The sequence below is a fragment of the Apaloderma vittatum genome, unplaced genomic scaffold (assembly GCF_000703405.1).
Source record: "Apaloderma vittatum isolate BGI_N311 unplaced genomic scaffold, ASM70340v1 scaffold11005, whole genome shotgun sequence".
NCBI classification, from domain to species: Eukaryota; Metazoa; Chordata; class Aves; order Trogoniformes; family Trogonidae; genus Apaloderma; species Apaloderma vittatum.
Window position 1 is genome coordinate 22,745 of NW_009717678.1, and position 22,480 is coordinate 45,224.

The 22,480-nt window shown below is 40.0% G+C and overlaps 1 protein-coding gene across 1 annotated transcript in view; it reads left to right on the top strand.

The window, feature by feature from the left end:
- Nucleotides 1-22,480, top strand: part of SPTLC2 (serine palmitoyltransferase, long chain base subunit 2) — a 59,816-nt gene that overhangs the window by 11,974 nt on the left and 25,362 nt on the right. The window contains exons 6-9 of the mRNA XM_009869992.1: nucleotides 5,334-5,427; nucleotides 8,115-8,220; nucleotides 9,049-9,268; nucleotides 11,088-11,218. Coding sequence (XP_009868294.1) covers nucleotides 5,334-5,427; nucleotides 8,115-8,220; nucleotides 9,049-9,268; nucleotides 11,088-11,218 — 551 coding nt within the window. The remainder of the gene's footprint in view (nucleotides 1-5,333; nucleotides 5,428-8,114; nucleotides 8,221-9,048; nucleotides 9,269-11,087; nucleotides 11,219-22,480) is intronic.

Genomic DNA, 22,480 nt, shown 5'->3' on the forward strand with positions numbered 1-22,480 from the left:
TTATTTTTCCATTTTCTGAGATCACTTTGTGAATTCTTTCACTTGTCATATCTACTGATGATAAAACTGCTTCCTTGTTCTTCCTGGTAACTTCCCCCCCCAATGAATCTCTTCTTGACTCGATGTAGTGTCTTCCTGTATGCTATTATATTTGTAGCAATGAAGCAACACTGTCTATGTAATATCTCTTTTCTTTTGGTCTGCTAAGTTGTAAATATTAGATGCTTTCTATAATGAAAGGTGGGTTTTGATGCCACAGAGAAAAATCAGTGCTTCAGATTTAGTCTTTCTGCAGTCAAATACCTCTGCAGTGCTATCTTTTTGAACAACATATGTTACTCCTGACATATCTTTTGCTTGCATTTTTCTGCTCATTGTCCTCCTGCTCCTCTACTCTGCCCTGGTGAGGCCATATCTGGAATATTGTGTCCAGTTCTGGGCCCCTCAGCTCAAGAGAGACAGGGAACTGCTGGAGAGAGTCCAGCGCAGAGCCACAGAGATGATGAAGGGAGTGGAACATCTCCCTTATGAGGAAAGGCTGAAGGAGCTGGGTCTCTTTAGCTTGGAGAAGAGGAGGCTGAGGGGTGACCTCATAAATATTTATAAATATGTCAAGGTGGAGTGTCAGGAGGACGGAGCCAGGCTCTTTTTGGTGACATCCAATGACAGGTAAAGGAGTAATGAGCACAAGCTGTAGCATAGGAGATTCCACAAAAATATTAGGAAAAACTTTTTCACTGTGAAGGTGACAGAGCACTGGCACAGGCTGCCCAGGGAGGTTGTGGAGTCTCCTTCTCTGGAGACATTCAAAACCTGCCTGGACGCGTTCCTGTGTGACCTGCTGTAGGGGATCCTGCTCTGGCAGGGGGGCTGGACTAGATGATCTTTTGAGGTCCCTTCCAATCCGTGACATTCTGTGATTCTCATATCTCCCTAACTTTCTTTTCAACAGCAAAATGGTTCATAATTTCTGTGAGAACTTTTTGATTCAGAACACATAGATATATTGAAGTAGATGTACATCAGTACAAATCGCCTGTTACTCAAAGCTACTCAGTCTTTTATTCTGTGTATGTGGATCCCAGTGTATATATTTGAAACCTTATTAGAGCACTTTTGAAACACCCTACTCAGCTCCTTGGTTTTCACATTTGAACTTTTAACAGTTTTTATTACCATAGAGAGAATCTGAACAGTAAATTCCAAGACATGTAACATATCTGTTTTTATACACACATTTACTAAACCAACTCTTTTCCTAAATGAATACAGCACTCTGTACTGTGTTGGTAATAAGCCTACTTAGTTTTTGTGTGCTGTGTTTAAAGAAGCTTCTGCCTCGTAATACTAGAAGTGCCCTTGTACTCAGGTGAATACACCAAATGGAAAATGCTGTCTTGTGAAGAAAAGATTTTTTTTTGTCAAATTAACCATTTTGCAGTTTAAAATGTTCACTAAACTGCCTGATGTTTCTTCTCACTGCACTTTTGATTTCTTCATTGTCTGCAAATAAGGACTCGTGTAAATCCTGGGTTCTGGCACTACCCAGTATACAATTGGCTGTGTGTGCACAGCCTGTTTTGGCAATGCTTTCCCAGAGTCCTCAGTAAAGCCTAGAGGTTCCCATGCCTGATTAAACTATCAGGCTCCCTCTCTCTCTTTTTTTTTTTTTTTTTTTTTTACTGTTGTTTCTGTGTCTTTGCATGTCCTACATACATTTTCAGATGCAAAGCAGCTTGGAATGCACATTTTTTGAAGTCTGGCCAATACAGAATCGTAGAATGTTGTGGGATGAAAGGGACCTTTGAAGGTCATCTAGTCCAACCCCCTTGCAGTGAGAACGGACATTTTTAACTAGATCAGGTTGCCCAGAGCCATGTCAAGCATGACCATGAATGCTCCCAGGGATGAGGCATCTAGCACTTCTCTGGCAACCTATTCCATTATTTCACTACCTTGTTTGTAAAGGAGTTTCTTCCTTATATCCAGTCTATATCTACTCTCTTTTAGTTTAAAAATGTTACCCTTTGTTCTATGACAGGCTCTACCAAGAGCTTTGTCCTGCTCTTTCTTATAAGCGCTCTTTAAGTATTAAAAGGCTGCAATAAGGTCTTCCCAGAGCCTTCTATTCTACATGCTGAACAACCCCAACTCTCTCAGCCTTTCTTTGGAGGGGAGGTGTTCCATCCCTGTGATCATCTTTGTGGCCCTCTTTGGACCTTCTCAAGCAGGTCCATGATCCTTCTTGTACTGAGGACTCCAGAGCTGAACACATTCCCGTAGGTGGAGTCTCACCAGAGCAGAGGGACAGAATTACTTCCCTCAGCCTGCTGGCCATGCTGCTTCTGATGCAGCCAAGGGTACAAATGGCCTTCTGGCTGTGAGTGCACACTGCCAGCCCGCGTCTAGCTTTTCATCCACCAGTACCCCCAAGTCCCGAATAATCGGTAAAGGCATCTGCATTTGGCCAGAAGGAGTTTCTTTGACAGTCACTGATATGGTTTGAAGCCAATCATTGCATCACTTGCATCCTGGACACTTACATTGCAACTTAATTAGCTTTAAATACAAACCACAGCAATAAAGTTACTGATACATCTATATAGTATTGGCTGCCTATTCTGATTTTGCTCTGTGGAATCCTTAAGTGCTTGGTTTGTTCTGCTGATGAGTCCTTTTTAATAACAACAAATATGGCTTGACTGTCCTAAAGATCCAACTCTACCTCATAATCTGATGAGCATTGGTCAGCAAAAGGAATTTAAAAGCTTCATCAGTGTTATCTGGTTGTTCTTTATTCACTTGTTAACAGCAGCTTCTACAAAGCAGATGCTGAAAACAGGTGTTGTTGGTGTACACTAGAAGTTGTTTCAGCACTTTTAAAGCATCTCTAATAACAGGTCTTTCTGCACCTGGCAGTTTTCAGCCAGAGAGACCTGCCGTTGACAGCGAGGTTGCTGGCTGCCTGATACAGTCACTGCCAAGTGTGCTGAGTCTAGACAACAGATAATGTGAGATTTGAGAATTACTTAGTCAGAAATTGTTATACCATATGAGGCTAAGCTATACTCAAACTTGCCTGTTTTGGATTAAGTGTCATTAATGTAGTTACTGTAACTAGCTAATAACTGTGCTATATAGTGCCTTCTAGCTTTTCATCATAGCTCTGAACTGACAGAGGCTGGATAATGGGGTTAGAGCAGTGATGCTTGAAAGCTTATTTTGGTTTAGATTTTTAGTTGCAGGAGAACAGATTAATTTCCATGTATAAAAAGTTTGTGAAATTAAGTGCTGAGGACGGGATTACACAATTCATGTGTGCCAGCACTTTGTGGTAGAATGCAGCACTCACTTGAGTTTCCATATCTGCCTTGCAGGATGCATTGGTAAGTCTGACTTTCACTGGCACGTGGCTTTTCTGATACCAACAGTGTAATCTAGGGGGCCGCTAACAACGCTAAGGTCGCGGGTTCGGTTCCTGTTCAGTCCCCATGTGTTGCCTGATCTAGTCGAGAGGTGGCGTCCCTGGTGGCAGGGAGGCTGGATTAAAATGATCTCTAAGGTCCCTTCCAGCTTAGGCCGTTTTATAATTCTATGATCTCTAGTTAGTGTTAGTCTTCTCCTGATTACTCTCTCAAACATAAGTTTGCCGATAAATGCAACTGAGGTCTTATCATTCTAGTAGCAGCACTCAGTTTTACATCTGATCATCCCTGGTTGCTGTACTATACCAGTGGCTTCTTTGATCCTCTGCTCTCTCTCTAGTGGCAGACAATAGTAGACTCTTTACTTCCTCTTCAATTCCAAGTTAATCTATTTTGTTTAATTGAATGTCTCTTCTGTTACAGGGAGGTGAAAAGAGGCTGCTCATTCATTTGTTAAATTTTCTTTCTCTAACAAAAGCTTGTGCTTATTTTTTATGGAGAAGCTCTTTCTAGACCATTAATCTCTTCCTCTTTTTATAATCTATCACTTTTCCTATTTCCTACCATTTAAGAAGGATAATAATACTGGATTATTATATTCAACTTTTGGTACAATATTGTTTGAGAGCAGTGCCCTCTGACATAGTATACATATACCTAATCTGGTATAGTAGATCCAAAGAGCAAGTACTAGCTGGAGATTTCCATGCTTCTTATCCCAGGGTCTCTGAAGTGTGCAGCATGAACCCTTGTAACAGCAGTTTGAACAACTGAGATTAGTGCAGTTTCTGGGGAAAACCAGTCTTGACTTTTCATGGGATGCAGAATATTTGTAGGTAGACTGCAATTCTAGTGCAAAATCTCTTTTCTTGTGGAGAAAATATGTCTGTTGTCTGTGATGTCTCGTTGTGTAACTGTAGGCAGTGCCTTTCACAGTTCTACCTCGTAACTCTCATTGCAGAGAAGAAATGTTGATTCTTCCCTCCACAAATTGTGAATAGTGAAATGTAGAGCAAACGTGTTTAGTTGCAAATCTTCAGCATCTTGACCTGCATTCTGGATTTTTAATTTAACGAAGTCAATTCTAGAGTTGCAGTAGATTTGCATGGTAATTTGGAGCGGACCAAGGTTATTTTGAACTATTGCTCTCTTAGAAACTGATTGCCTGATATGCATTCCTGGAGTCCACAGCAATAACGCTGTGACTGAATGTTCAGCATATCAGCTATTGACCTCTAACAGTTGCTGCTCTCAAAACTATTTGTGCAAGGATAGATCTTCCCTTTTTTGAAAAAAACAAACAAATTCCATGTAATGTGTAATGGCTTCAGAAAACCTCCCTGTTTCACTCTACAATTTTGTTTTCCGCTTCCTGGCTCTTGTATGTTACCTCCATCTACAAAGCTCTTAGTAGTTCTGTTCATTAAAGAAAATGAGCCCCTTTGGTACCACTGAGCACACATGGGTTTAGTCAGTGGTTACCTCCTAATGTAAGAATTAGTTCAGCCTTGATAAGGTCTTTAATCTAGGACTTTGGCCTGTTGCTTAGCACTGCTGTAGACTTGCTGAGTGAGCTGTGGCAGAGTCCTCTGTTTTACATGACTGCATTGGAGGATGAGCGCTAATCATCAGCGTGAGATACTCGGGCAGATTCAGCTGCAGGACTTCTGGGAAAAGTGAAACTTCAGTGATTCTTTCATTTAAACCGGTTGTGTATTTTTATTGGCCATACTAAGCCTGCAAATTGTTTTGCAGCAAATCTTGCTTGGACTAGCTGCATTTATGTTGGAAGTTTTTATTTATTATTTTTCTTAAACGATCTTAAGCGCTTCAGAGCTGAAAGGTATTATATGCTTGGCTGTGAAACATGACCTTTTTAATATCTTCCTCTTTCCCCTTCTAATTCAGGGCTGTCTGATATTGAGTGATGAGCTGAATCATGCATCACTAGTGCTTGGAGCAAGGCTGTCAGGAGCAACTATTCGAATCTTTAAGCACAACAGTAAGTATCCAATGGTGGACTCTGCCTTTCTGCAGATACAGTCTCTTCTAATAGTTGGAAATCCAATTTCATGCAAAGAAATCAATTGCTGGTTACCTGAAAGGTCAGAAGACTGCTGCTACTGACAATTTAATCATTCTAAATTGGATATTTTTTATATGTTCAGTCTCAACCAATAACAGTTTTATCCTGAAGTTATTCTGACTTATATCTTCTGCATATGACGAGGAACATGCTGCCCTTTGGGAAGTCTAGGGCCTCTAGTGTTTCAGCACAGCTCCTTGTTACTGGGATAGCACAGCATGGTTAGGGTATTTTAACAGTCCATGTCACATAGTGAGGCAATCTTGTAGTCTGGGTTAATATTTGGAGGATAAGAAAGTTTAATTTTAGGACCAAATGTCAGTGTGGTCCTACAGTAGTAAAAGCTTATGAATGCAGATGTCCTAGCTAAATGAGACAGTCATGCATTGGTACAGTGTAGTACAAAAGGAATTTTGGGAATGTGAAGCGTAGATTAATTTCACTGAGTTGCTTACTTTAAGTATTTGTTTCCAAAATACACAGAATTTTCACTTTGCTAGTTTGAGCATCCTCCAAAGGAGGTATTTATAATAACTTTCAGATTAAAAATACTTAGGGGTGCCTTCTCTTATCCTCAGTGAAAGAGGTACCTCATTGCCCTTGATTAGTAAAGCCACTACCTTCATTCTTCAGGTGCTCCTAATATTGTTTTATAGTATCAATTGCTGAGATCATGATGACTGTTACTCTCTTTGAAGTGTGTGGGGTGACAGCAAAGTTTGGGCAGCTGCAATATTTTTCCTTCCTTTGTCCTACTTGATAGTAGATCCTGTGCTGTGCTTATGGTTTCTTTATGTTCTCTCTCTCTTGTTCTCATATCATTAAATAACTTTTCTTCTTTTAGAAGTGTAGAGCTTGCTGTAACATTCAGTGATTTTTTTTTTATTTTTATTTTCTTAATTCTTCATAAATTTTGAATGCTGGGCAAGATCACAAAAGCTTTGCATTCAGCTTCTGCACTTGTGTAGACATACTTCTGAGCACTGCATCCAGTTCCAGAGATTCAGAGAATGCTGGTGCCAACCATAGTTCTGGGTATGAGGAGAAGGACTCACAAGGTCTGTGTGTGATGAGGAGGAATTGATGATTTGTAGGAAAGGGGTACAAACTAGCAATGATGAGATTGGAGGGATATTCTAGAAGCCTTATAGATGGTGGGCATCTGTGAAGGAGAATGGAGTAGCAGATTAGAACCAGAAGGCAAAATGCAAGCTATGATCTTGGCCTGTCAAAATGACATTCAATTCCTAGTTATATATGTGCTCTCTGTCCTACTCCTGTTATGCTTTATGCTGCCTTATTTAACTTCATTTTGCTGAGATGTTAATGGCTTTGTTCATATTCTGCTTTTTAGAAATTATGGGGAAGAAAATGAAAAATCCCCCTTAAAATCCTTGTTCAATGGCTTCATTTTTTCCTACCTGTTCTTCGGTTTGTCTTTTTCATTAAGGTCAGACCTAGTTCCCAGTCTTCCCTCTTTTCTTGAGAGATCAGAGCAGATACTTTTGTTCCATTGTTCTCCCTAACTGCTCTAAACTCATCCATTCTTTCTAGAGAGATTTATTGGAGACAGGGACTCCACAGCTGACTTCTTCATCTTTTGTCTTTTTCTGAAAACCAGCTGTCTTTTAACAGTCTATTAACTGACCTATTTTGCTGTATAATTTCTAGTCTAGTTCACAAGCTCTTCTCACTGCTGCAACTGCCCCAGTCTACCAGTCCTCTTTTTATTGTCCTCTTTTTCATGCCCTAGTATTTATATCTGTCTCTTACTTGGCACTTTAACATTTATGGTTTGATTACTCGCATCTGCACTTCTTTCCTCAGTTTGTTGGTTGTTGGGGGTTTTTTTTGGTTGTTTGTGGGTTTTGTTGTTTTGGGGTGTTTTGGGGTTTTTTTTTTTCCCCCCCAGGGACTGATTTATGTGTATTATTTGTTCACATTAGCCAGGTCTCCTAAGATCATGTCAAATGTTTGTAGCCAAAGCTGGCAAAGTTTCAAGTATGTTGCTAGTAATGACTTCACCTGTGTAGTTTCTGATATGCCAAGCACTGTCCTCTTTCTTGCACTGGTGGTTCTTTTCTCTTTTTTTGGTTTAATACCTTCCTGCTCCACACCTCCAGTCCTTTGTGTTTTAAACAAAGTAACAAAAAAGTACACTTGCTGCCCTTCCAGTCCTGTACTTTTGTTCTATCTTGTACTTACCTATAGTTGATTATCCTTGAGCTTGCTTGGTGTTGTTTTTTTTTTTTTTTAAAGTTATTTCTATTTGTGGGAACATGCTTACTGACTAAGTTGTTTTTTCCTTTCCTCGCAATGAGGTACCTTCCTCTTCTTTTTCTTTTTTTTTCTTGTTTGCATTTTGTGCCTAATGCTTTCACTTATACTTTTAGCTAAGAGTGACAAAATTCTTCCTTGAGTACATACAGTCACCCATTCCCCTTAATCTCATCTGTGGGCCTGCAGCTAATTACTGGCTTAGGTATAGTCTGTTCTCTGCACTGGCGTGATTTGGGGATTTCTGGAGTATTGCTGTCTTTAGTCATGTCAAAACTCAAGCTAGTAGGTGTTTTGGTACCATTTAACAGTAATTTCTGGTGCAGATATGCAAAGCCTGGAGAAGCTGCTCAAAGATGCTATTGTGCATGGGCAACCTCGTACACGGAGGCCCTGGAAAAAAATTCTTATCTTGGTGGAAGGAATATACAGGTACAAACTATTCTTTATATTCCTAAGACCCTCCACATGAGATCTAGCTGCTTAGTATTTGGATTCCTTTGCAAATCAAACTATGAATATTGTTACTTCATAGTTATTTCATAAATCTCATCTGCCAATTAAATTGAGCTATGTATGTCACCCATCCCGGACTTTCTGTTGCTAGTCCTGTAGCTGCACCCTGTGTTATCACAGTGCTTCCCACATCATGATTAGGTTACAGAAATTCTAAACCAATCATTGCATCAGAGTGGAGGTCTTGAATTGCTTGTCCATTCCGTTCTTTCTGTGCTCACTAGATGATGCTAGTGTGAATGGAACTGCGCAGATTGAATGCTTTTGCTGAGAGTGAGTAGGAGCATGTAGTAGGCTTAGCTGTGTTAGGCATTTTAGTCACAGTGACTTTCGGCACAAAATGAGGTGTGTTGGGGTGCTACTAACGAGAGCCTAGTTAGTTCTTAAACTTAAAACCAGCAGGTAAGTTGATGTCAGATCAGAATACCGACATTAGGGTGGAAGCAAAAATGATAATTCATTTGTGAAATTGTCACTGAACATGTTCCTTTGCCTTAACTTACTGTTGCTCCTACTATTTAGGCCATATGTCAGCATCCCAGAGATGTTAAACAGGTAGAAGTTAGAGACCTGGGTGCAAAGAGGAGTTCTTTTTCATCTTTCTGCAATACATGATCTGTCTAGCCATTTTTGTGTGTTCATAATTACTAAAAGAGTGAAGAAAAGAGAACTTAGTGACTTTAGGCTCTATAAGGAGGCCCCAACCATTAAATCAACTTACACTGAATTTCTGTCTCTCAACAGTATGGAGGGATCCATAGTCCGTTTGCCTGAAGTGATTGCCCTTAAGAAGAAGTACAAATCCTATCTGTACCTTGATGAGGCTCATAGTATAGGTGCCCTGGGTCCTAGTGGCCGGGGTGTAGTGGACTATTTTGGACTGAGTCCTGAAGATGTGGATGTTATGATGGGAACATTCACCAAAAGCTTTGGAGCTGCTGGAGGATACATTGGGGGCAAGAAGGTAAAAAGCTGGGAATCTCATGGCTGGTTTAGGCTGGTGGTGGAGCTCTTCACTGTGCATTTCAAAGTTGGTCTATTTGCCAAGTTCCCTGATTGTACATGTTCCGTAGCTTTACATACTGTCTAGTACAGTGAAAATGTGTGATGCAGAAGAGTCTAGTCTAGTGAAATACCTCATAGTTGTGTAGTTTTCATGTGATCAACGATGATCTAAGTTTGCAGTAGTGGTGTGGTATCTTTTTAGGAACTGCTAGGAGCGGGAAAGCAGGCTCTCTTCCTGTTGCTTTTAATGAGGCTTGCAGCAAAAATGCTAGGTTTTTCAACTTGGAAAAATCTCTTTCTTTAGTCTGGTAGAATTGATTCCCTCTAGACTTGAACAGTTTGCTTTCTAAACAAACAATTCTTCCCTTTTTGGTGTTGTTTGGTTGGTTTGTGTTGTGTTTTTTGTTTGGTTGATTTGTGGGGTGTTGTGGGTTTTTTGGTTACTGGCTCTCTTCTGTTCAAAAGTACTGCTGGAAAGTGTTGTCCTTGCCAAACCCCTCCTTTTGGGAGGCCTGGTGCAGACCATTGCATGTGTCCCCTTTCTCATATTCTCAGATGTATCTCACAGATCAGGCTTATAAGCTTTGTCTGACAGGAAAATTCTACCATTTTCCTACCAGGACAATATTTTTTTTAGATAATACTAGTGACAATTACTTTAGCTCATGCAAATGGAGATGGGACTTGCAGGTGTTCCTCTCTGGGAGTTTACTACAATTGGATTAAAGTTACTCTGACATCTTCCCCAGAAGAAGAAAGCACTGTATTAATATTTTCTCAAAGGTAGTGAGCTAGTGGGATTAACTCCCTTAGTGTAAGGTTAAACAGCAGAGTCCTTCACAGCTGTGTTTTAGCTTCTTTTTGAGGGATTGCTTCAGAGGTAAGAGGCCTTAAATCTTCTTACCTAGTTTATTACAATGTCCTTTTACAACTTCCTTTCATTTAACTCTGACTCCAGGCAGATATCAGTGCAAAATTGAACACTTACGTGTATTTCTATAGTATGTTCCCAGCTTGTGCTATCTGCAGGAGCGTCGTTAATAATTTTATGGTGACAGAAGATAGAATCTGTCCTGGCATTCGTACTGGTCTCTTTTTTTCTGGAGTGATCTGGGTATTTTAGAGTGGTTTTGTTACGGTTAACAACGAGCAGCATGGATCTACAGCGTGTTGGTCCTTTATTCCAATGTGACCTGCTTTTGCCCCCTAACAAATGTAGCAGGTCTGTTTAACTGGGAAATGCAGGAGAGGGTAGGCTGATGTTCCTGCACTCTTAAATTACACTTGCTGCTTTATTTATATTGTGCTGAGAAATAGGAGAAAATATTTTGTGACCTATCGCCTTGTTTGGTTACTTTTGTGGGGAAACAATTTTGAGCATGATACATAAGCACCTATGGGTTGTGCGCCCCACCATTTTGTTTGTTTTATAACTCCCACTGTTATAATAAACACTTCTGAAACACAACTTGGGTAATGCAAACACCTTGTTGCAATCCAGTACTGGTGATGTTGGCTGAACAACTCCATTGCAGGCATTTGTCTTTGATCAACACACATTCCTTCCCCGTGACATAATTATGGATTGTCATGTCCCTGCTGTTCACTTTTCAACTGTTATTACTGAAAAATCAATCCTTGAGATACCTGTTCTCTTCCAGGACATTCTGAAGGAGGCTTCTTGTGGTGGCCTGTTTTATTGTGTGATTGAGACACAACAGTAAAGCATTTCTCAGAGTGCTGGGAAGGCCATGTCTGATCCTCTTGTGTTTTGCTAGGAGCTGATTGATTACCTCAGGACATACTCTCACAGTGCTGTGTATGCAACGTCACTCTCGCCTCCTGTCGTGGAGCAAATCATCACCTCCATGAAGTGCATTATGGGTGAAGACGGTACAACTGTTGGTGAGTCTTTCTGACAGTAAGCATGTGGAAGGGGGAAGCCAAACGGAGCTTCTTTATCAATTTGACAGATAACTCATTCAGTGGACACATTTGTAATTACCTATTAGTACATGTAAACTTGGAATTTTTGGAGCAGTTAACCGATTTACTAGCCTATTTGGCACATCAGCTTAAGAATGGCATAAGGAATTTCCAGGTCAAGGTAAGTCATCTTAGTCTTACCTAAGGCACAATATTGTCTTGTATAGATTTTTGTTCTGTGTCTAGCTTTTTCTAGCCTCCTTCAATTGTCTGTACTTTGTTACTTGCCACACTTCATAGATTGCTTTCAGAATATTTTTGCTGTGCATCTTTTAATTCTGTGTGCTGGTTACTGCAGGGACAATACTTTGATTTTCATCTCTGGTATAGTTTGATGTTTGCACCTCATTTGAAGTACATATGCTAACATTTCTGAAATCCCTTTTTCCTTGGGACACTAGAGGCAGTTTTCAGGATCAGTAGATTTAATACACCAGGAGAAATAGCTCAGCATATGTGTCTTTATCATAGTTTTCCTTTTTCTTTATGAAAGTAAAAGAAGAGAAATCTGTTCTAGTCTTGATGCATTCGAAGTCAAAACCGTAAATTATTGTTGTGCTTGTCCAGCAGGCAGCAGCTTCTTTCAGGCATAGCATGAAGTAGAGAGCTTGCACTTGTGATGTGTAAGCTGCCGTGAAACTGAAATAATGCAACTTTGCATGTAGAATACTTTCCCTCTTTGCAGGTAATTAAAATGCTCTGAGCAGCTTACACAAGATGAGAGTGTAACTTGCTGAGAATCTGTCAGTGGTGTTCATTTCAGAGGCCCTTAGAAGGCAAACTGCAGAATATATTGTTATGGGAGTTTCAGGCATCTGGCCACGAGGTGGTGGTGTATGCTGAAGAACTGTATTTGGTTTTTGAACATGGATTATCTGACCAACTTACTTGACAGCTAACTTCTACAATGAAAAAAGCTTGGAGAAATGACTTAAGAATTTTTCTGTTATAAGGTTTCATTCTGTTTGCTTACGTTATATGATAACAGAGCTAAGTGCCAGCAATTGGCTTTGGTAGTTGCTCAGTAGTGATCACTAAGACAAGTACAGCCAGGCAGCAGCCTGTATCTGTGCTGGCATTTGGTGTGTCCGAGTGGTCTGTGTGAGGTATCTGTGCCAGCTGAGAGGTGTCCCAACTGCTGCATTAGAGGACAGATATCAACCAAGCTTCAAACTACAGGAAAGGTTCTGCAAAAGGGCTGTGTCTTGCTATCATCTTAAAAGTGACTGTTTGAGCTCTTTCTAGCCAGTGGTTTGCCAACAGCATATGGTCTGCTCAGGCATTTCTTGTTTTGGGTTTCTTTTGGTGTCTGTTGTGCTTAATGAAGTGGAAAGCAAGGAACATGTAACTGATATCTGTTTATGGTATTCAAACTAAGGCATTTTTGGCTCTTTCTGAGGCTATGGTGCAGTATTTGTTCAAGCCAGAGGAGTGGAAGCAACTTCTGCTGAAGTCTGCCCTCCTGCCGTTATGCCAACAAGATCCATCAGAGCTGAAATGTGAACCAGAACAGGAACCATCTAGCAAAAAAAACCCAAAACCAACTCAAGGCCTGTTGTTGTGTTGCTTAAAATGCGTGTCAGGTTATATCCTGCTAGTATGGTACTAAGAAGTACCAGAATTCCTAGCCAGTCTTTCTGTTGAGAAGAGAAATGGTTTTGGTGTTTGAAAGCGGTGTCATTTCAAAGAAGCCCTGCATCCGATTTCCATCCAAGCTGTAGCCTGTAGTGCTTTTCAGAAGTGCTAGGTATAACAGCTGGGCAAAGTCTTTTCCACATGTACTTGGTAAGGATTTCTCAGCCATAGGTTTTAAGAAAAGCGTTACTGCCTTTCTAAGCATCTAAGTCAACCTTCAGCTAGGATAGGCACCTCATAGGATGATCACTGCATGAAACTGCTTCTCTGATTTTCTGCATAGTGCTGTTACCCACTCATGCATTTATTTATTTTTAATTGCCTTAAGTCTTCAGAGACAATATTACTTTGTAGGCATTTTCTGTGGGTGAAGTTGGCAAAAGTTCAGCTGGGTGAATTGAGCAGCTGCTTAGTGATAGCATGACAAAGTTTTTTCCTTGTTTAAGGTCTTTGGCTGAAAAACTTCTGTATGGGTTCTGGGAAATTATGGGTGAGGCTCTGAAAGACTACTGGCTGCGGTTGGTTTGACTATTGAGTAAAAGTGAAGTAGAGTGGTGCTGGTAAGAGTTGTTAACTGTGGAAGCCAAGTAGCTTAATAGTGTTAAACTGGGTTGCTAGTAAGCTCTTCTGAATTCAATGTGTATTGCTTTCACTGCTTTTAAATTAGGCTGAACTAATGGATGAAGGGAAAATGAGACAGGGCAATGGTTTTACAGGGGCACAGGTCTTGGAGAAGAAATCAGAACAGCTTTTAACTCCATTTTGTGGGCCACAGCTAAATCTTTGAATGGCTTCAAGAACATTTTCTTGAAAAAAACCTTTGTGGCTTCTTTGCCTGTCTGCTTCACCATACACAATTTGTAAAAGCTGTTGTCCTTCATGGCATCAAACCTTTATGGAAATTGTGATTTCTGATTGAGATGGTCTGTACCTGAGGAATAAATAGGAAGCAATTAGTGTTTGAGAACAAGAGGATGTTTTGTGTATTATTTTGCAAAATAATAAGTTAATTCTTTCTACTTGTACTTCGGGTTATTTCTAAATCTAATTAAATGTATGGAGGCTCTAAACGTACAATATAAGGCATTGTAGTTACTAAAACTTTTTATGTGACTAAAAAAAGTAAATATCTCCTTTTAGATCTTTCCAGCAAGCTGCCAGTGACTAAATAGGATATTAGTAGGAGGCAGCCCAGACAAAATACAGATGCTCTGAGAAGCTGAATGGCTGCTTATAGAGAACGTAAGATGGATGACATGCAAATGTACTGCCTGAGTTGGGACAGTAGTTTTTTGTCTTGATTTCTGTTCAAACTAATCTGTAAATTCGCTATACTGTTCAGGCATGTGAGTGACTAGTAAAAACCTCAGTCTCTCTGAAGACAGTTATGGGACTGTGATTATATATGAATCCAAGTGTATTACTTGCTCCTTCATCCAGACTGCAAAAAAAGACTCCAACAGCCCAAGCAATGACAGAGCCACGTTATGGGTTCTTCGTAGTGGTGCTTCCAGTACTGCTTCTGAAACATCCCTACATCATTAGCTCAGTGCTGTATGTCTGTCCTCTTTTACATTGCATTATTTGTCTTGCATGTCATTGGCTAGACCATCATCATGTGGTCTTAAACAAAACATTGATCTGTGATCACTTTGAGAATTTCCTCAAAAGAACAGTCATCCTCAAGAGTAGTGAACAGCTTGACCGCATAGAATGTCTTCAGAGAACTCCAGTGACAGCATACATGGGTATCTCGCATATCATCACATTTGGTTTTGATGTATAGTAGAACAAGACAAGTGGGAGGGATGGGAAAGGCTTATTTCCGATTTTCCGATTTAAAGTCACTATGGTTGAAATTGTTAACAAGCATTTTACATGCTTGTCAGCAGTTCAATGGATGCTGCTCTTTCCATTTGTTCAGCCCAAAAGATGAATGAACTTCATATAGTTTTGTTGATAAAGGGTGTGTTTTAAACAGTAATAATAAAAAGACACAATAACCAGACTTTTGGGAGTCATAGTAATGCGAAAAGTGACAAATTGATTCCTGAAATGGAGTTCTTGAATCTTGTGTTGTGGAGCTTCTTGATTCTTGGTGTTTCTGTGGTGCTGGGGCTATTTAAATTGTCTGTAAATACTAGTTTGGTGCTTGTGCTGGTAGAATTTGTGATTCTTGATCTTAAGTACTTAAGCTGTCTTGGTGAGTTTTTCAGCATCAGTGGTTTGGTTTGAGTTGAAAGCTGTGTGTTTTCTGCCATTTCTGCCAGCTGGGTGTTTTCTGCCATTACAGCCTCCCTAGAATTGGAAATCAAGTTGACTCCTTTCTGCCATTTATGTGAGAGCCAGTGATACATCGTGTGTGCCTGGAGTTCTGATAGCACTGCTGGTGTTCAGGACCCAGCCCGTTTGTTGCCCTGTTAACATTGCCTGGGGCAAGGTGGAGGAAAATCAGAAAGTAACCCGAGATGGGTGCAAATCAAAACACGCAAGATGAAACCGGTCTAGAAACTGGTTAACCTCCTTCAAAGATCAAAATTGTTTGCTCTCCTGTGTATTAAAAATTGAGAGTGAGCCTTAAATCCAAGAGTCTTAAGTTTGAACTAAAGCTGGTGGTATTAATGGCTTGTTAAAGAGAGAAACTACTTCTTTTCATGGATATTAACATCAACATGTACAATTACTATTATTATAACAGGTTTACTGTCCTCCATCTCAGTTTCACTTTCAAGAAGCAAATATGTCACTCACAGTCGCAGTTGTGGGTAGAAATTGCCCAAGGTGGCACTTAGATTTTTTTAGTATTTCTGCTTCAGTTCATATATCATAGAATGGCCTAAGCTGGAAGGGACCTTAGAGATCATTTTAATCCAGCCTCCCTGCCGCCAGGGACGCCACCTCTCGACTAGATCAGGCAACACATGGGGACTGAACGGGAATCGAACCCGCGACCTTAGTGTTGTTAGCGCCACACTCAACTGACTGAGCTAACCGGCCCCCTACGAAGTTTCAGACCATGCCCTCTCGTCCTGTGGAAGCCTACCTGAGCTGTTGAGAAGATCAAACCACTGATAAACTGTTAATATGCACAGGGAGAAGCATGCTGGAAACAAAACTAAGCCTGGTCTGCTTCAATTCTATAGGAGAAAAGACTGCAAGTAGCATTTTGACATCGATGTGGTTAGTTGGGCCCTCAAGTGAAGATATGACCTCAGTAGTTCCGTCAGCTGCCTAATTCATACGTTTCTTCAAGTTGGATATTTTGTAAAATCGTCCTTATCTTTACCAAGGCAAGCCAGAAGTATGAAGTGTAAGAAATAGTGAAGAAACAGCCCATGTTACATTGCTTGGAATGTAATTTTAAGTAGCTAATGGTATATTTATAGATCCAGTTTGTACCTTGCCAGTGTTAGCAGTAGATCCACAAATGGAAACAGTGGCTGATGTACTCAAATGAGGAAATAAATACTCCTTGTGCAGGCTAAGGTTGAAAACATTCAATTAGCATTAAAATAGGTTCATTTGAATTTTCTCCAATAATGCACTTGTTAATGAGGTGTTAAATTATCACTTTGGGAACTCAGGGACCAGTCAAAACTAATTTGAGCAAAGTGAAAACTTTTTTTTTTCTTGCTGCCCTTGAGAAGCTCAAGCTGTGCAGGAAAATTGTTGGAAAAACAAATACTCTGGGGGTCATAAAGAGAGTTTCCTGCTTCTCTCCAGGGGACTAACAGTTTTAAACATCACATTCTGTACTTGTGCTTCCAGCTGGGGATCTCTTAAATCCAGCTCGTTGCTGCACCCCTACCTCCCTCCCACAGAGCATGGCAAGCCTCCAGAAAAATAACTTTAACCTGGGCTAGGCAGGAGAAATCTTTGAGCCTTCAGTGCTTTGAAGAGTGTTTACAGACAAGATCAGAGCTGTACCTTTTGTTATTTGTTGGAATGTGAGAGTTCTTCAGTGCCTCTTCTTTTGGACTTAATCAACATTTTCGTGTTTGTGCAAGAGCTCATACTTTGCGCTTTATAACTGTACACCTGCTTTGTTCTCATAACTTTCTGGTTCTTACTATTTCTGTTCAGGTATGAGCCTGTCATCCTGTATCTTCGTAGCCTCAACACTAATCTGTCATAGCAGAAATACAACTAGGAATGTGACTTTGTTGAAGTAACTTTTTTTTCTTCATTTTTCTATGCTAAATTTGATTTAAACTGTGTGACTTGATTTTACCCTCAGTAGCACTTGAGGTGCCACGTTTCTATGGAATCCAGGTGTGCAGCTCGCGCAGGGAAAGGAGAACATGCTGGGTAGCAGCTCTCTAGCATAAATTGTTTGCAGTACTGTGGCTAAAATGCTTGTGAGTCAGTATGAACATTAAGGTAAATCAGGAGTTATCACAAATGAGGTGATGTGCATTCTGTCTTTGACTTAGTGGAAAATAGTGTTCCTGTTTCCTGGTATGATACATGATTAACTAGAGCAAAATTCTTTTTAAAATACCTGAATTGCCCACATAATCATCACTTGCTATCATCAGCCCTGGCAACGGCAGCAATTTTCTACATAGAAAAATTTGTACTAGTATTACAACAGTGTCTGCAATAGTGTCTGCAGTGTATATAAAGTAAATATTTCTAGCTTCTTTGGAACCAAACAATGGGCTGTAACTGAAGCCCTTTCTGTGGGCCATGTGCAGGTGTGTTAGGCTATGTGGGACTCAAAGAAAAATCCCCTACAGACTCACATTGCTGCCATGGAAAAAAATAGTTGAGGAAAACAATAAATCACTGGAAAAATCAACTGAGATATCGATGGAGAAAACCAATAAAGCATTAGAGAAGCTGATTGATAAACTGTCCAAGAGGGAGAGCAGACCTCAGTGGACCCACATTGATGCCATTAGAAGACATGCCCCTGTGAGACCAACTAGAAACGACTGAAGCATGTCACCAGGTGACTTGTAGATTTTCCTGTGTGACTACTGTCCTTGCCTACTTAAGCAGTTCAGATGTAAAATGTGATTGGCATCAGGTCAGCTCACACTATTTCACATCAATGCAATTGATCTACCGCAGATTCCCAAACATGGACAATCTTGGCATTCTACAATGTGTGCTTTAGTCCAGCTAGTGTGCAGATGTTTGCTAATGTCAAAGGATTAGTAGACTTCCTTAGGTAGTACAGATGTAATCTTTGAAGAAAGCAGCTATCCGAAAAACCTGCACGCCAATTAACGTGTTTTGAGAAAATGTGGAGAAACTTGAGATGACTTTAAATGAGATTGTGTTGGTTCTGTTGCAGTCTAGCTTCAACCGTGAGGTTTAGTTCCAGGCAAATTGACTTGTCAAGAGCAAGATAAATCAACCTGTAGGTCTTCTTGCCACCATGGCTGAGCTTCTGTTGCATAGTGGAAAAATTGGTTACAAGGCTCTCTGGGTGGGAGAAAATGAATTACAGAGTATATGTGTTTCTCAAGTTCATGTTGTCTAGCAGCTCCTAAGATTTCTCAACTGTTTGCCTATAGACACTGGGATTTCTGGGCTTTTTAAGAAAAAAAAATTTTTAAAGAAAAATAAAATACTTCTGAAGACTTTCAGTCTTCCCTTTCTACTGGTCAGCTTAATATTGTATCAGTGTGTTGCCAAACTCAAGCCCTAAATGGGCAGTGCAGAGCTCATTTGCACTGCAGCTGGCATCTCTGGAACTAAGTACTCTGCCCAAACAGATGTGGTACTCTTACAGAATAACTGTCTGTACTAAGAGCTGGAAGCATAATGTTTTAGTGGCCTCTGAAAAAAGCTTGCCCTTTCTAGGATTATTGCTATATTTCTGACAAGCAACTTTTTGTTCAGAACCTGGCATTGTAGAGACAATTGTGATTTTATATGCACAGCTTTGATCTTTCTAAGATCCTTGGAAAACAGCCGTGCAGGAAAAACAAGTCTGTGAAAGCCTGAGCGGAGACATGGCCTCCAGGGCCTGGGCCTTTTCAGGCACAAAGCCTACTCTTCCACCTCACTGCAGTTCCAAGTGGCAGGCTACCAGGAGCTGCTGCCAAATACAACTTCCTAACATGGGAGGGCTCAACACCCTTCCTGTTGAAATTACTGCGGAGTTTTAGGGTAAATATACGAGCACACTGGAGAAGGACAAGTATGGCTGCTACAGCAGATGTGGGCAGCTCTGACATGGTGGCAAATTCGCAGGCTGTAGCTTTCATCATGAGATGAACTCCTTAGTTGTAAGCATCTTCAATGTCAAAGGAGAAACCTGAAATGTTGTACAGCACTTCTTATAGGAATGGATCAGGGACTTCCCAACATGTATGGAGACTCCATGTAGGGGTGTACATAAGATTACTTAAGTTTTGGGTGTGATGTATTCAGTGAGATTGAAGCATTGCTTGAAAACTCATATGGGGGATTTTTTCATAGCAAGATTTCTCCTAATACAGGCTGTTAAATGTTCGATGACTTCGGTTCATATTTGAGGGCAGTCTAACATGTGGCCATGAGGGCTGTACAATCCATACATGTTTGCGTCTCTGCAGGAGTGACGTCTTGTGGAGTGTTTCAAGTGCCTTTTCCTTTAAAATGTCGTTGGTGTAAATCAGACCAATTAAAATTGAGCATTGTGCTTTTTCTTGGAGAAGCTGGAATGCACTAGAGATTTTTTTGTATTCCAGGAGAAGAAATGGGGCTTATTATTCTATTTCTAGTGGTCTATATATGTCGAAAATACCTATCATGCTGCATAATGTAGGGTGAACTTCAGCTTAACAGTGGTAGCATGGCAGAACTTGGACTAATGATATATAACAGTGCAATAGATGGTCTTTGTTATTTGTTTTATATCTTTTGAGGTGGAAAGCTTCACAAGAGATTTTTAGAGACAGAAGGTGTTCTTGCAATGCTGACCTTTTGTTCATCTCCTGCTTAAGCTAAGACTGAACTCATGTTTTGCACTGACTGTATCCTTCCTTTTTAGCTGTAGCTGCATTCAAATGTGAAAGTGGGGTGATTTGTTTTTCTTATGGCAGATGTTCAGCTGGATGTGTTATCTTTCTTGTTCTGTCCGGTATTTTGTATCTGTGTGATATTTTACAATTAGTAAAGGCAGTTAATAATGTTAGCTGAAACTATGTGTCTACTAAGTTATTTGTTACGCTTCCTGGTTGAAACATATGAAGAGGCCATATCCTTGGTCATCATCTCTTGTTCTACAAAGGCAAAGAGCATTTCTTTACCCTCTTGTGCTGCTGTTGAAAATCCCAAAGAACAGTTAGCTTTGATACTGCCTTCCATTGTAGAAAAACAGTCTGCACAAAGCAGATGGAAAATACAGTTCACACTCTTTGTTGCTATGTTGTAAAGCTACCGAACTGTCTCCATGGAAATAGATTATAAACATCCTTTATATAATATGCTTTGTCAAAGCTTGCACATTCCTTAGCTTGTAAAAAATGTGGTGTTTGTATGTATTCCTGATGTTTTAGCTCTCTGGAGCTTCAGTCTGCCATAAAGGCCTGCCAACCTGTTTGTGTTCTACAAAGGTTTGAGTCTGTTTCCTTCTGTCTCCTCTTCACTGACGCTTTGTCTTATTCTGGAGATTTTAAGAGCAAAGATGTGGTTTTTAAGTTCCAGTGTCTAAAGTATCGTAATAAAAGGAAAATAGAAGTTTTAATGTGCTTGCTTTTCTTAAAAATTCTATTAACTGGGCAAGTTAAGTTTTCTTGAAACTGTATGAATTTTTTTCATGTTTTTGACTTCATGGTGGAGGCACCATAACTGCTTCAGAAGAATAGTCGGACCAGTGCACATTTTTTTTCCCTTTCTTCCCAGCAAGGGACAAGAACAGTTGTCAAATAGGATATGTACAACTTTCTTTGCAGTGATTATAAATGTTATTGGGACTTCACATTTTTTATAATATGTAATTTGTATGAGATAACGTGTAAGTAGTGTTATTACCAATCCCAAAGATTCTCCCTGTAGTTAATATGCAGTGTTAGATAATACATGTACTCAGGCAGCACAAGCTTAATTTCTTTGTTCTGAAGGGATAGCCTAATGTCATTCTTTAAAATTGGACCAATGCTTTTTACGTTCAACTTCAAAATAAAGGTGACTAAGTCATAATTGTTAGGGTGCACTGAATTCCAGCCATGTGGCAGCAGTGTAGCCTGGTACAGCGAACAATGTATAAAGAAGCATGAACAACTAAACATAAAACTAAATTATCATTAAAAAGCATTGATTTGTGAATTACCTTTCAGAAGTTGCTTTCTGGCAACTTGTTGCAACTTACTTGTTGCAGGCAATACTACTGTTTCTCAGCAGGTCCTTCAACTAGTGTCAAAGTGAAGTTGAGCTTGTAGCGTGCTTTTGTTCTCACTTTCCCTCTCAGGACAGTTACTTGGTCCTGTCTCTGTAGCTCTTCTATTTAACTATGATGCTCTAGAGGACTTGAAGTTGCTTTTCATAGAAATCCAGCCTCTGCAAAAGATCTGTGTGGAAAAATACTGTCATGGCTTGTGAGATTGGAGTTAGTGTGCCTTACCAATCTCTTTGTGAGCCCACTGCAGCATTGTTAATGCAGAGTTTGGAACATATCAAAGGAAGTAAGTGTAATATCACCATGAAATGGAGTTGTTGTTCCTGTACAATCCTTTACACATGAAATAATTTTGTATTCAGTCAGTCTTACTGATTTTTAGATGCCAGACACATGCTCTCACTTTTTTGCAATTTTTTTTTTTTTTTAGTGGTAAAATAAAGTTTATGGGTAATTTTTTTTGTCAGCTCTACCAGATGAGGCATTCTCTTGAGTGCTACTTTAAGTGGAAAGGGCTTGTGTGCCTCTGTCAGCCATTCACAGGAGGCAGTGTTTTAGTTTAGTTTTGTTCTTGTTGTGTGTTGGGGTGTTTTTGTTTTGGACAAAGTCCATTCTTCACTAAAGACATGAAATGCTCCTACTTCTGCCCAGGTGGCTTTCCTATGAAAAGTCACACTGAACACAAGTGGAGGGTACAGGATCTTTTGTCCTCTGTTGAGTGAACTTAGAGACAGTTGCTATTTCTACAGTGACCAGCTAATGTAATTCTAGGAGTAATTAAGGAATCCGATGGTACCAGCAACCAGCAATCTTTTTGAAGACTTTCCTGAGTCTTAAAAAAAGTAGGTTTGTGTAATACACAGTGCCTTCTGAGTATGTGGAGAAATGACAAGAAACTGTGTTATACTTTCCCATCTCTTGTAATTTATTCCAACAACTCAGTTTCAAGTTGTTGGCATTATATTTGTGAGTGTGGTTCCTGTAATTTGTGTGTCATCTTACGTAAGATAAAAGCCTATGTAAATGTGAACAGAAATTATGATCAGCTTTCTAAATAAAAGAGTGATATAGGTTTGGGTGTTAGGTTGGTCGCTTTTGGTTTTTATTCCCTGATGCTAACTGATCAATAATTCAGACCTTTGCAAAGCAGTGCTTGCCTTATGACAGTTTTTGTACGTTAGGCTTACATAAAACACTGAGATGCAAAGTCTGTTT